This window comes from Podarcis liolepis (genome assembly GCF_965112155.1).
Source record: "Podarcis liolepis genome assembly, chromosome: 14".
NCBI lineage: Eukaryota > Metazoa > Chordata > Lepidosauria > Squamata > Lacertidae > Podarcis > Podarcis liolepis.
In genome coordinates this window covers 34136014-34149622 of record NC_139569.1, presented here as the reverse complement: position 1 = coordinate 34149622, position 13609 = coordinate 34136014, and the positions used below count along the sequence as shown (strand labels likewise).

Sequence of the window (13609 nt, the reverse complement as noted above, 5' to 3'; positions counted from 1 at the left end):
CAAAGGTCCAGCATCTTCTTCTCCCAGTGGTCAACCAACTCCAGGCCGAAAGCAGGACCTGGTCATAGCAGCCCTCTCTCTGCTCATGACCTCCAGCAACAGGTAAAGGTAAGGTAAGGGGACCCCTGACCATTAGGTCCAGTCGTGACCGACTCTGGGGTTGCGGTGCTCATCTTGCTTTATTGGCCGAGGGAGCCGGTGTACAGCTTCCGGGTCATGTGGCCAGCATAACTAAGCTGCTTCTGGCAAACCAGAGCAGCAGCGCACGGAAACGCCATTTACCTTCCCGCCAGAGTGGTACCTATTTATCTACTTGCACTTTGACGTGCTTTCGGACTGCTAGGTTGGCAGGAGCAGGGACCGAGCAATGGGAGCTCACCCCGTCACGGGGATTCGAACCGCTGACCTTCTGATCAGCAAGTCCTAGGCTCTGTGGTTTAACCCACAGCGCCACCCGCATCCCTCCAGCAACAGGTACTCAAGAGGAAATCCTGAGCAATGGTCTGGCTTAGCATAAGGCAGTTTGCTATGTCCTACATCAGCCTTCTCTAAGGGAAGACTTAAGAACATAAGAGGAGCCTTGCAGGATCAGACCAGAGGCCCATCTAGTCCAGCATTGTGTTCTCACAGTGGCCAAACGGATGCCTATGGGAAGCTGAGAAGCAGGACCTGAGCAATTGACGTTCAGAGCACACTGCCTCCAATGGTGGGGACTGCACACAGAATTTGTCTCAATTCACTTAGGGAAGGAATGGCTAACATTTTTCTGTCTGAGGGCAAGAGTGACCCACCCTTGCACTTCTTAACGTGGCCCTGGGGAGTGTCCCCCTTTTCCTCCAAATATGAAAAAGAAGGGCAGGTTTTCCTTCAGAGCCAACAATTTGCTCATCGCCGGCAAGCGCATTTGCAAACCACGGTGTCACAGCTATCGCAAGATAGGGATGGCGCTTAAACAAAAGTGTCCACCTACTCTAAACCTACAATCTAATGAAATCCAGACGTCAACACAATGGCTTTTGTTTTCTTTTTAACTGAAGGGCAGCAATTCTTTGCAAAATTAAAAAAACAGCGTGCCAAACGGAATGAAAAACTAACAGTCAACACTTGCTCATAACGCAGCCATTCTCCGCACTAGCAGAGGATTGTTAATACTAAGCAAGCAAAGCCTCTGGTGACAGTTTGCATCAATCCCTTCATAGCAGGACTGGCCACCAAACCGTATCGCAGATGGTCAAGGACGATTTCCCAAAGTGGCTGCCCACAAAACAGACCTGACACCTTTCATCAGCTCCCTTTGTAAGCAGGCGTTAGCCAGGGGAGCATCTAACACTTTGTTAAAGGTTTCTGCCTGGGAGTTAGATTAGATAACACAGACCCATGAACATGTCTAGCTGTTCTACATTTTTTCCCAAAAATAAAATAAAATCCAATTATGTCTCCTGGAGTTAATGTGCAGGTTACATTCTTGGACGAGGGCTACATTCACACCATACATTTAAAGCACTGTGACACCAATTTAAATACCCATGGCTTCCCCACCAAAGAATTATGGGAAGTGTAGTTTGTTAAGGGTGCTGAGAGTGGTGCTGTGGTCTAAACCACTGAGCCTCTTGGGCCTGCCGATCAGAAGGTTGACGGTTCAAATCCCCATGATGGAGTGAGCTCCCCTTGCTCTGTCCCAGCTCCTGCCAACCTAGCAGTTCAAAAACATGCCAGTGCAAGTAGATAAATAGGTACCCCTGCAGCGGGAAGGTAAATGGTGTTTCTGTGCACTCTGGTTTCCGTCACACTGTTCCATTGCACCAGAAGCGTTTTAGTCATGCTGGCTGCATGACCCGGAAAGCTGTCTGTGGACCGGAAAGCTGCATGACCCGGAAAGCTCCCTCGACCTGAAAAGTGAGATAAGAACCACACCCGATAGTCGCCTTTGACTGAACTTAACCGTCCAGGTGTCCTTTACCTTTACCCTTCACAGGGAGCTACGAATTGTAGCTTTGTGAGGTTTAACAAGGTTTGCTGATTTTATCTGTGTTTTATTCATAGAATCTTAATACTAGCAAACTCACACCAATCGCTCGGGAATTCTGAAAGATCACACACACACACACACACACACACACACACACCAGTGCCATTTTGAAATCAGGGATTAACGTTTGTGCTGTTTTGAAAACCTCAGTTCACCATCTTGATTCAAAATGGGATCCAATTGCATCCAAACAGACGAAAACTTGTCCTTTCATCTCAGGAGCCATCATGCAAATGCATAGTGAACAAACAACATTCCAAAATATATAGTACATTATTTTATTATGTACACCACTTAAGAGAGATTTTTCTGATTAAGCAGACTATTCATTTTTCTAAACCAATGAAGTAAAATAAAGTAACTATAGACCAGTGGCATTGGCATGGGAAAATTACTACCCACCAACCCCTAGGCTCTTGCTTATTTATACAGGTTACAAAAATGGTATGAGCTTTAAAAAGAGGCAGCCTCCAATTGCAAACTTACAACCCAAAGGATATACTTCCCCCTGTCCTGCTCCACATGGAAAGATGCCAGGAAAAATGTGCAAATCATATGGGAAAAGGCGAAGAAAGGAGTCTTTAAAAATTCATCTTCTGGGTAGTGATGGATGAAATAAGACAGATCTGCAGGGTTGCAGGGTGGGGTGGGGGGTGGGGGAGAATAAGCTTGGCAGTCACGTGAGCTAAGTCACTAAGACCCCTAGTCTTTATTCGCTGGACTTTAACTGGAGAGATCTGGGCCCAAACTCACACTCATGAACTTCGCTGGCACACCTTTCCTCAGCCACTCTCTCTCATACGAATCTGCCTCTCAGGGTTGTTATGAGCATAAGAACATAGGAAGCTAGATGATACCATTAGCCCATTGAGATCAGTCTTGTATGCTCTGACTGGCAGCCACTCTCCAGATGTTCAGACACATTCCCCGTATTGCCTGCTACCTGGGGATTGACCTTGAGAACTTCTATTTGCAAAGCAGATATTCTGTCGCTGTGGCGGAATGATCTCCACGTCATCCTGAGTTCCTTGCGACCAACTATGTAAACTAAGGAACCTGTGGCTCTCCAGATGTCAGGACTCCCCCCGGCCCAAATCAATATGGCCAATGATCAGGGATGATGGGAGCTGATTGTGCAGCAACACAGGTTACCTGGCCCTGATGCAAACCCTTCCATCACCCAGCCCCAAATTTTTGTCTTTGCACATTTACCCAGAGAACAACACCTGGAAAACTGCCTAGGAATGCATGGGCTTTGCAGGGCTGCAGGTGATGGGTGTTCATAGCGTAAGCCTGTCTCTGAAGCTCGAGAGATACCTGTTTGTGCAACAACAACAAAATAGCCCCCAGTAAAAACAGTGACCTGGGTCAAGAACGCAGAGAAAGAGACATATGTCATATGCCGGCTTCAGCAGATAAATGCCTCCAAGGGAAAAATTCCAGAAATAAATGGAATGGAAAATTGCCTGTTGGAGTTGAGGCATTTCAAGTTACTTGCTGAGTGTAAGAAGAGTATATATCTGCTGCAAGTATTTTCACAACATGCGGGGGAAACACTACATAAAGAAGACATGAAGATATTTCAATTTTACCAAGCTTTACAATTTCATATTGAAATTTCCAGTGTCGTTTTTTAAAAAATAAAATCCACATCGCTTACAAACTGATAATGGTTCCAGGGTTCCAAATATTAAGACTAGGGCCATTTGAGCATACTAGTTTTAGGTGTATATGCTGTTCACATTAACAAACATATTTGAATATGATGAGTAAGCAGCAGCCAGGTAGAGAAAATGAAATTTTGCTTCACGCAATGTCTGTTTCGATGTGACGCTAAAGCACCAATTAGCAGGAATGGGCCATTTAGAAAGAATAGGGCCCCCTTTCCTGCTCTCGTGCCCCAATGCAGCCATGAGACAATTGGAAGCTTCTTTTCTGCTAACTACAGTCTCTTGTTTCATTTGGACAGAGAACCGTGTTTCGTATTACCTATGGTTTGTTATGGTCTTCCCCAACCTGGTGCCCTCCTGGTGTTTTAGACTACAGCTCCCATAATCTGTTAACAATGGCCATTCTGGCTATGGCTGATAGGAGTTGTAGTACAAAAACATTTGAACAACATTTGGGGGAAGCTGGTTTAGGGGAAACAAAGGAAGGATCATAAACCATCATCAAAACTTGGTTTCTTGCCCTAAGCCAGAGGTTTTCAACCTTTTAAAGTCCACGGCTCCCTTGACCAACCACATTCTTTCTGCGGCACCCCGTGGGGCTCAGGAGCCCATTTATGTCACCCCTTGCCTGTAGAGCTCACCCTTTTTCGAACACCCTACCTTGTGGAGTACAGTGGTACCTCGGGTTAAGTACTTAATTCGTTCCGGAGGTCCGTTCTTAACCTGAAACTGTTCTTAACCTGAAGCACCACTTTAGCTAATGGGGCCTCCTGCTGCTGCCGCGCCGACGTAGCACAATTTCTGTTCTTATCCTGAAGCAAAGTTCTTAACCTGAAGCACTATTTCTGGGTTACCGGAGTCTGTAACCTGAAGCGTATGTAACCTGAGGTACCACTGTATTCCCTCAGCCTCCTCTCAAGAGTCCTCCGGGCATCCACTGCTGCCACCCCTGGTCTCTGAGCTGCACCCCCCTGCCCCAAAGAAGTGCCTCCTCACACTGCCTCACGGGGCTCTGGGACTTGTCTGTCCATTCCCAACAGCAATGGCTGGACTGGCTGGCTGGGCTCCCTGGCCTGCTTGCTTGCTTACTGAGGCCACCTCAGCTCCTGGCAACCAGTACCCGCTGGCTAGCCCCAGAGGCACCATTCACCTGCTGAGCTTATAGCCAGGGCTGCTGCAACAAACAGCTGTGCAAGTCTTTGGGAGGCAGAGACATGAGAGGGCATCAGAGGAGGGAGGGCAGGAAAGAGGGACAGAGGCCACTGTTGCCCGCGGCACCCCTGACCATCATTCAAGGCACCCTAGGGTGCCACAGCACACTGGTTGAAAACCACTGCCCAAAACCATAAAGGTAGAGGGACCCCTGACCATCAGGTCCAGTCGTGGCTGACTCTGGGGTTGCGGCACTTATCTCGCTTTATTGGCCAAGGGAGCCGGCGTACAGCTTCCGGGTCATGTGGCCAGCATGACTAAGCCGCTTCTGGTGAAACCAGAGCAGCACACGGAAACGCCGTTTACCTTCCCGCCAGAGTGGTACCTATTTATCTACTTGCACTTCATGCTTTCGAACTGCTAGGTTGGCAGGAGCTGGGACCAAGCAACGGGAGCTCACCCCATCGCAAGGATTCGAACCGTCGACCTTCTGATCGGCAAGCCCTAGGCTCTGTGGTAAACCCACAGCGCCACCCGCATCCCTGCCCAAAACCATAGTTAAGACTAACAATAATATGTCCATATTTGCACATATTGTGTTAGTCAAAAACAGAGGCAAAACTATTTGATCACGTAGCCATACCACGGCAGGGGGGAGGAACATGCAAGCCCCAAGGTTCATGCAACTCTATGATTCTATGTAATGCTCAGCCATAGTTTAGGGTTACATGTGAACCAGGTCAATATGTTAAAACAGCCTTAAGAGCCTTCCTACTGAATACCTACAGAGCAGTAGTTTCTGCCAACAAGGACATTGATCCACTAGAACGTTAAACCCAGAAATTCAGGTGAACCCTCAACACCTAAAGAGCTGACAAATAGTACCACTGTTTAACCGCAGACCACAACTAGGGTAGAAATCTGAAGAGCCCTGGCTCCATCTCTCTGCGGGATAAAAGTGTTTCCATGAAAACTTCAGAACACGTCCCTTAACATTCTTGCTCCTTGAATTATTTTCCAGATCCAAAGTCCAAGGCCAAGATTGCAGAGCTAGTGCTAGCCGACTCTCCGCCTAATCCCCTTAAAGCCATTTGCCAAAAGACACAGCGGGGCCGGGTGGTGCGTTTCAGCTTTTTGAGCAGCTGCTGAAGTATCCCAATGGCAAATATTTCAGACCGAGTTCACGGGTCAGTGCAGATGTAACTCTTAACTCCTCAACAGATGAGGAGCAGCACCGTGCAAATGTAAGACTGGCTCTTCCGACTGCAACTGAGAGATTGGGAGCAGGAGGCAGGCCTGCTTTCTTCCTATCCATGGACCTTCTTTAAATTAAGAGTTTGTAAGTAAATCATTGCCCCCTCTGATAGCAAACACAGAGTCTGTGTGCCAACAGGATTGGCACAGAAAGCTAAGCTACTAGAAGCTAGAAGGGACATTAGGTGAATCCTGAGGAATACAGAAGTATCAATACACACAGAGTGGACAACATCCCTGCCCCTACCAAAAAAAAAATAAATCCCAGTGAGGACACTCTCCAGAAGCCATGGAACATTAAGTTATGATTAGAAAAGAAATATGAAAACTTGAGAAAGAATAAGAGGCTTCCTTGATTGAGTCCCTAACACAAAGGTGGGGAAAACCTTGTCAGCCTGGGGGTCATCCCCCTTCATGAGCAATCACTTGGGGAGGGTCTACACCAGTTGCACACAGGGGGTGCAGAGGTAAAAGGGGGGTGGAGCAACAGAGGTGGCGTTTACCTTTGTGCAGCAGGCTGCAAGTCTGCCATAACAAAGTCTGAAGATTCCTACATGCTATCCCTCCAGCCAGACACACAACAGACATTATCGCAGTTTAAGGACACATTTCTTCCGGGCCAAAGTACCCAAGGAGATCGCGGTGTGGCCTGCGGAGAAGTCCCAAATGGAGGCCGGGGGTGGGTGGGAGGAGGCTCATTCAGTCCCCAGGTCTGAGGGTCCTCACCCAAGGACTCTAAGGGATATGAAGAGGCTCCAAGACAGAAAACTAAATCTTAGTTTCTTATTGACCCTATGTTGATGGTAAGAAACACCGGCAGATGTTCTTCAAATTCAAGACCCTCTGTTTGAAATGTACTACTTCTGTGTCTATTTATTTGGTTGCAAATGAGATTTGCATCATGTAGAAGGCCTCTGAAGAATCGTTGCCAGCAGGGATGACTGACTGGTGGCCTGCATATGTTGCTGGAATACAACTCCCATCATTCATGACCACTGGCCATGCTGGTTAGGGCTGATGGGGTCTGGAGTCCAACAGCAACTGGAGAGTCACAAGTTAGCCAATCCCATCTCAGAGTGACACCTGTAAAGAAGCACTCCTGTTGGAGACTAAGGATATACACAACATTATGTTGCAGGTCCCAGCAAACCATGCTTTGCTCTAGGAAGCAGCAAAAGAGGGAGAGTGCTCATCCGAAGCTGGTTTAGGATCACTTTAAAACACTGAGTAAGAGAGTCAGTGCCTTCTGTTTGCAGCAACCTTAGCTGGAGCAATGGCGATTATTTTGAAAGCAGAGTCTTGATCGAAACAGAAACGCGGTTTGCTAGTATTTCAATGTGAGGGCCACTTCTGCAAAAGCTGAGAGAAACCAGCTTCTTTTGTTTCTTCAAAGTCCCCATTAGCGCTAACAAAGGAAAGGGAAACTTTGGGACAGAAACCAAGATCAGAATTTGGTGTGTATGTTCTGCGGTGGGCACCAGGTGGCGCTGCCCAGCCCTCAACCTAGGCTTGCATTTTACATGCCACACAGACTTAAGAACATGGAGGAGAAGGATGGAAGGGAACAACTAATTTCAGACAAAGCTTCCAAAACTCACTTACAGGCAGTAAACCCTTCAGACTGGCGGCGGAGGGGTTTTTTTGTTTTGTTTTTTGCAAGTGTATTCTGGAAGGTGTCACTGATGCAACAATGGAGCATTAGGTGTGATTTACACTGAACCCTCGATAAGTCATTCCACTTTACTAGTTGCTTCTGCTAAGCTCCACCAATGTTTCTGCATTATTGCCATCTGAGTAACACAGACTCTGGTTCAGGCAACAGCCAGAACTGTTGGCTCTAAGCAATCAGCACCAAACCCACAAAAAACTGCAAGCACCGCCCCCCCCCATATAGCCCCAGCATGCCACTTCCTCTGAAGCACCATGTTACCAGAGCCATGGCCAAGGGGCCTTTTCAAGGAAGCTGGATGTCAGGGGTTCAGGGAGAGAGGCACAGAGCAGGCAGGAGATGGACAACGATTGGGAAGAGTCCGAGGGCAGCGAGGAGGAGGATGACAATGACTCGAGGGATTCCATGAGTCTTTCCAGCGAATCAGAGGATTCCCAGAAGGGGGCGCCTGTGGTCAAGACAAGGGGAGTCCCAGGGGGGGACGCATCAGGAGCAGGGGGCCAGCAGGGGACCCCAAAGTGGCAGCTGGGAATCAGGACCAGCTTCCCCACCAGAGCGCAGCGAAGGGGGGGGGAGGTTCCAGTGTGTCAGGGGAAGCAGCTTCGGCAGCAGAAAAGGAAGGGGGGTCAGAACAGCCCATCCGCCCGGAAGGGGAGGAGGGCAGTGAAGGGAGTAGTGTAACTGTCAAGAGGAAGGTTAGAAGTTGGGCGCGCGCGCCAAGTTCAAATGTGCAGGCGCGCGGAAGAACAGAGAGCCCGGAAGAGGAGCCAGGTCCCAAAGCCCGCAGGAGGGAGGGAGAGCAGTCTGGGGATTCAGCGTCAGGGGAATCCAGGAGGGGCGAAATCCCGGCGGGCAGGAAGACCCTGCGGAAAAGGAGAGAAAGGAAGAGGTGGAGCAGCACAAGCATCTTAAACTGGTGCAGGGGAGGGACTGACTCAGAGGGGACTTCAGCGGTCTAAGCGTAACAGACGTGGGGCTGCGCGCCTCGGCTGTGGAGCGGAAAACGAACTGCAATAAACATCTCTGTATATAAAGTGAACTTGGCGTTGGTCCTTTGTGAGCTGGGACCTGAGGCAGCCCTGACACTGGCCTTCGAAACGGGGCTCGCTTATTGAGTTGCCACCACTGACATCCACACTTATTCCAGGCAATTCCAGGTTTGAAAGCTGTTGCGCCGCAGGTGGGGGGCTTCCCACAGACCTGTTTACTGAGCTTTCATCCCAATTTGCCGCATAAACCTTTCACGGATGTTAAGACTATATACCCAGCCTTCACTGAGAATACGTTCCAATTTTTTATGGAGCGGTTATATGACAATGAGCATTCCTCCTGAACTACTTTCTGCAGTGTTTGCACGTCTTCCTGTTAATTATTCATTCTTCCCAGTTTTCAGTGCATTTCCTGTTACTTTTCTAACCACAAAAAGTACCAGGGCAATAAGAGCACTTAGTTTCACTTTTATTACACAAAGCTATCAAGTTCTGGTAAGTATTTCCATCCCTCCTGCAAAATACTGACAGTCTAGAGGCAACCTAAGAGCCACTTCCCTTCGTGTTTACCATAGGATGATCTGATGATTACCCACCCTCCGTCCTCCTCCAAATGCCCTTCCCACAATCCATCATGGCTCCCCACCAACACAGAGAAACACTTCCATGCACCCCTTTAAATAATAATAATAATAATAATAATAATAATAATAATAATAATAATTTATATCCTGCCCATCTAGCTGGGTTTCCCCAGTCACTCTGGGCAGCTCCCAACAGAATATTAAAAACACGATGAAAGTTTGAACATTAAAAACTTCCCTAAACAGGGCTGCCTTCAGATGTTTTCTAAAACATCTGATGGGAGGGTGCCACTACCGAGAAGGCCCTCTGCCTGGTTCCCTTTGGCTTCACTTCTTGCAGTGGGGGAACCGCCAGAAGGCCCTCAAAGCTGGACCTCAGTGTCCGGGCTGAACCAAGGAGGTGGAGACTCCTTCAGGTATACTGGGCCGAGGCCGTTTGGGGCTTTAAAGGTCAGCACCAACACTTTGAATTGTGCTTGGAAACGTACTGGGAGCCAATGTAGGTCTCTTATAGTGTATAGCAGGTCTTTTCCAAATGTTTCACAGGAAAAAGGCATTGCAAAGCAATGTTCACTTGTTCAAATTATGTCATCCTGTTTTCTCAGTCACACATACTCAGTACTGCACCATTCTCTCAGTCGATATCTCTTTTCTTAAGGAAAATGAGTAAGCATGTACACCTGAATGGAAGTACCAAATATGATCTCCATGACTGCTTGGTGGATTCTGGGATATTGTCCAGAAATCCAAGTGTAAACAAAAATGTGCTCAGCGACCACATTTTAATATAAGGGACCACATGAAAAGGATGTCTGAGCAGCTTACACAGAGCTGGAAAACCGCAGGCTGCATCCTTGCCACAAGGTAATTTGTGTATTATTATTTTTATTAAAAAACCTAGCGTGCAAAGAATTCTTTTTATTAAGCACTATAAAGCAAGGTGGCATTCTACCAACAAATGCAGGTCCCTGACTACTGGCCATCTTCCTTCCTTCACTATGTTAGCAAAGTCACTTAAATAATGCAGATACAGAGTCTAGAGAGAAAAGAAATCCTGGCAACACTTTACTGAAAAAATTGAACGAAAACACTGAGGAGAAATAAACAGAGAGGTGACATTCAACCAAACATAGAGAGGAAAAACTCCCTCAAAACTACATAGCCAATCAGGGCACATGCTACCTCAACAAGCATCAGGCCACTCTTCCTAGTTGTTAAGCAACACCTTCGCTCCCCCCCCCCCTTGGTTAACTGATAACAGAACTAACTGTTAAGCTCCAAAATGAATGTGCTGTTGCACTTCCAATATACCCTACAGCCAATTCCAAGCGGGTGGAAGGGATAATGCAAATCTCACAGCACAACACTTCACACCACACTTTTGGCTTGCTTGGTGACTGGAGCTGTGATCTCTACAGGTGTACAAGCATCACACGGTTCATCCCCCCAAAAGGAGGCTAAGGTTTTGCAAGTGCTCAATTAGACTAGCTAAAGGTTCAAGGTCACTCACAGGAATACCAAACTTGCTCACCTAAGTGACCCTTCTGGTCCAATATCCTGTTCTCACAGTGGCCAAACAGATTCCTCTTTCCCTAAAGCCCCCAAATTTACCTTTGAGGAAGAAAGCGGCAGCAGCTGCTCCCAGGAGCCCAGCAGAACATCCTTCCCCACTAGGAACAGGACACTAATTAGGGTTGCCATATTTAAAACAGTTAAAATCCAGACAGAGAATTTTTATTTTTTGCCAAAGTTGTTGAGCTTCTTTGTCAAAATAGCAAAGAAAGACATTTCTGGGCCCTTTTAAGGAAAATTGGCAAAAACGACACTGCCATACATTGCCAAAAGTCCAGATTTTCACTGACATTTTCCCGATTTCCACCCAGACGCTGCTTATGACTGCGGTATTCTGGATATATCCAGGAAATTCCAGACTTTGGCAACCCTACACTAATCCCGGTATGGTGCAGGGGTTAGGCCTGAGTAACCAAAGTTCAAATCCCCACTCAGCCATGAAGGAGGAACAGAGCGCAGTGGTAGTACATCTCCTTTACATGCAGAAGGTGTCAAGGTTCAATCCTTCCAAAACGTTCAGAAACCAAGCCGCGGCTTCCAATTGGATGCAGGAAGCTCCTGCAGCCAATCAGAAGCCTTGTTAGACTTTCAGGTTCCAAAGAACGTTCGCACACTGGAACACTCACTTCCAGGTTTGTGGCATTCAGGAGCCAAAACGTTCAACTCGCAAGGCATTCGGGATCCAAGGTACGACCAATCTCTAAACTATATGCTGCTTTCAGTAAATCTTGGAATCGAGTCCAGTTTAACTTCTCATCAACAATACTATAATTTCAAACAAATGCAATTGTTTCTCAGTAGCATGGATTTTCAAAGGACATTTGGTTATTAGGTAAAAAGAGTATCGAAGTTTAGTTTCAATAACCCACATGGATGGAAAAAGTAGGTAAAAAAGTTTTACTCACATACAACGGAGCTTGCTGTGGATTAAGTTTCATGACCCAGAACGCTGAAAAAGAAAGGAAAGGAAAAAGAAAAAATGATTACCAGAATAATTTTCCAACATCCACATCACAAAAATAACATCCACTTGATGAAGTGAAATCTAGTACATAAAAGCTTGTGCTTATGTGTTAAGGTTTCACAAGATTCGGTCCAATATTTTCAAAAAAGAACAAACCCTAAAAATTCATACATTATTTCCAAGATCATTCATGGTCATGCTTAAAAATACTTTGAAGGTGTTATTTTACTCAGTTTCTCAATGGCAAATGTTTCTGTTGGGGTTTTTTTTTAGTCAAACACAGTGGAACAAATTAGAGAAACATCATCTGAAGGTTTTCAAGAAACGAAATGCTGAAATAGATTTACACCCTTAAGTGTGGTGTAGTGGTTAAGAGCAGTGGACTCGTAATCTGGTGAACCGGGTTTGCTTCCCCGCTCCTCCACATGCAGCTGCTGGGTGACCTTGGGCTAGTCACACTTCTCTGAAGTCTCTCAGCCCCACTCACCTCACAGAGTGTTTGTTGTGGGGGAGGAAGGGAAAGGAGAATGTTAGCCACTTTGAGACTCCTTTGGGTAGTGATAAAGCGGGATATCAAATCCAAACTCCTCCTCTTCTTCTTAAGAGAACAATCCTAAAGTCATTATTGACAATCACAGTTGACACAGATGCATACCTAAGTCACAGTACTCAACTAGCTGCCTTTGAATGTGACAGCTACACCTGTCAATGCAAATGTACCTCTCCTTCCAGGGTTGCTAGATGCAAAAAAACAGCAGAGACAAAACCTGGGGTCTTGAAATATGCAAACACCTTTTATGTGGCCGAGGTCTGGAGCATGCCAATAGCTGCCATTAGGAACTTCACTTTCAACTTTTCCCACACACCATCTGCTTAACTTATCAGAAAGCTGACCTATCACTGGTTAACAAGAAACATTTAAAGTATGCCCCTAGTATCCCAACTAAAAGAATGTCCACATTGCCTGGGAGAATATGCAAAGCAAAACTTTAGGCACACAAGACAACATAGTTGTGTGTTTATTTGCTGACCTCAACTGATACTGAATCAATGCGAGAGATAAACTCATCAGGATTTCCAGAACATGCAGCTGCCTCTTTTTGCCTGACCTCTAACCTAATCAAATCAGGATCTCTGAAATGATTTAATCTACTTAAAGTCCTAAAGGAAGGTGTCAAATGCCCAAGGCACTGCCACCTCCACCCATTATCCCTTGTTAGAAGGACTCAAGGTTAGAATCCTCCAGCAGATATCTGCACATTATTTGATACTTCCAGAGTCACACAATAAAGTCATGGTCCGTAAGAAATATTCTCAAATCCATTATAAAGGCAATACTTTTATTAGGCCAACAAAAAACACACGCACAAAACAGTGTGCAACCTCTTGTATTCTCCAGAGTTCTTCACTGCCCATCAAAGAACTTGTGTCTAAGGATCTTAGACACTACTGGGTAATAAGTTTTTGTGTCCCCAGGTATGGGGAAACAACCATTGTTGTATTTCTTGTTCTCAGCAAGATGCAAAATTAACGGCTTCAAGTACACCCATTTCCACTTGCCACCACCCTGGTCTGTTTACCACCCTAACTATATATAAAAAAAATTCTACACAACATGGAAACTTGGTCTAATAAAGTTCCCCCCCCCCTACTTGTTTCATCCTCCCCCCCCCCAGCTGCTTCGTAGTGACCAGCATATGAAATCCAATTTCCATCTGTTTTGGAA

The 13609-nt window shown here is 46.4% G+C and overlaps 1 protein-coding gene across 12 annotated transcripts in view; it reads right to left on the bottom strand.

Moving 5' to 3' along the window:
• AKAP13 (A-kinase anchoring protein 13) overlaps positions 1-13609 on the bottom strand; it is a 239199-nt gene that overhangs the window by 153258 nt on the left and 72332 nt on the right. For all 12 annotated transcript variants that reach the window (XM_083474938.1, XM_083474931.1, XM_083474932.1 and 9 more), the window contains exon 3: positions 11825-11868. In XM_083474938.1, the coding sequence (XP_083331064.1) occupies positions 11825-11857 (33 nt within the window). In that variant the 5' untranslated portion in view covers positions 11858-11868. The remainder of the gene's footprint in view (positions 1-11824; positions 11869-13609) is intronic.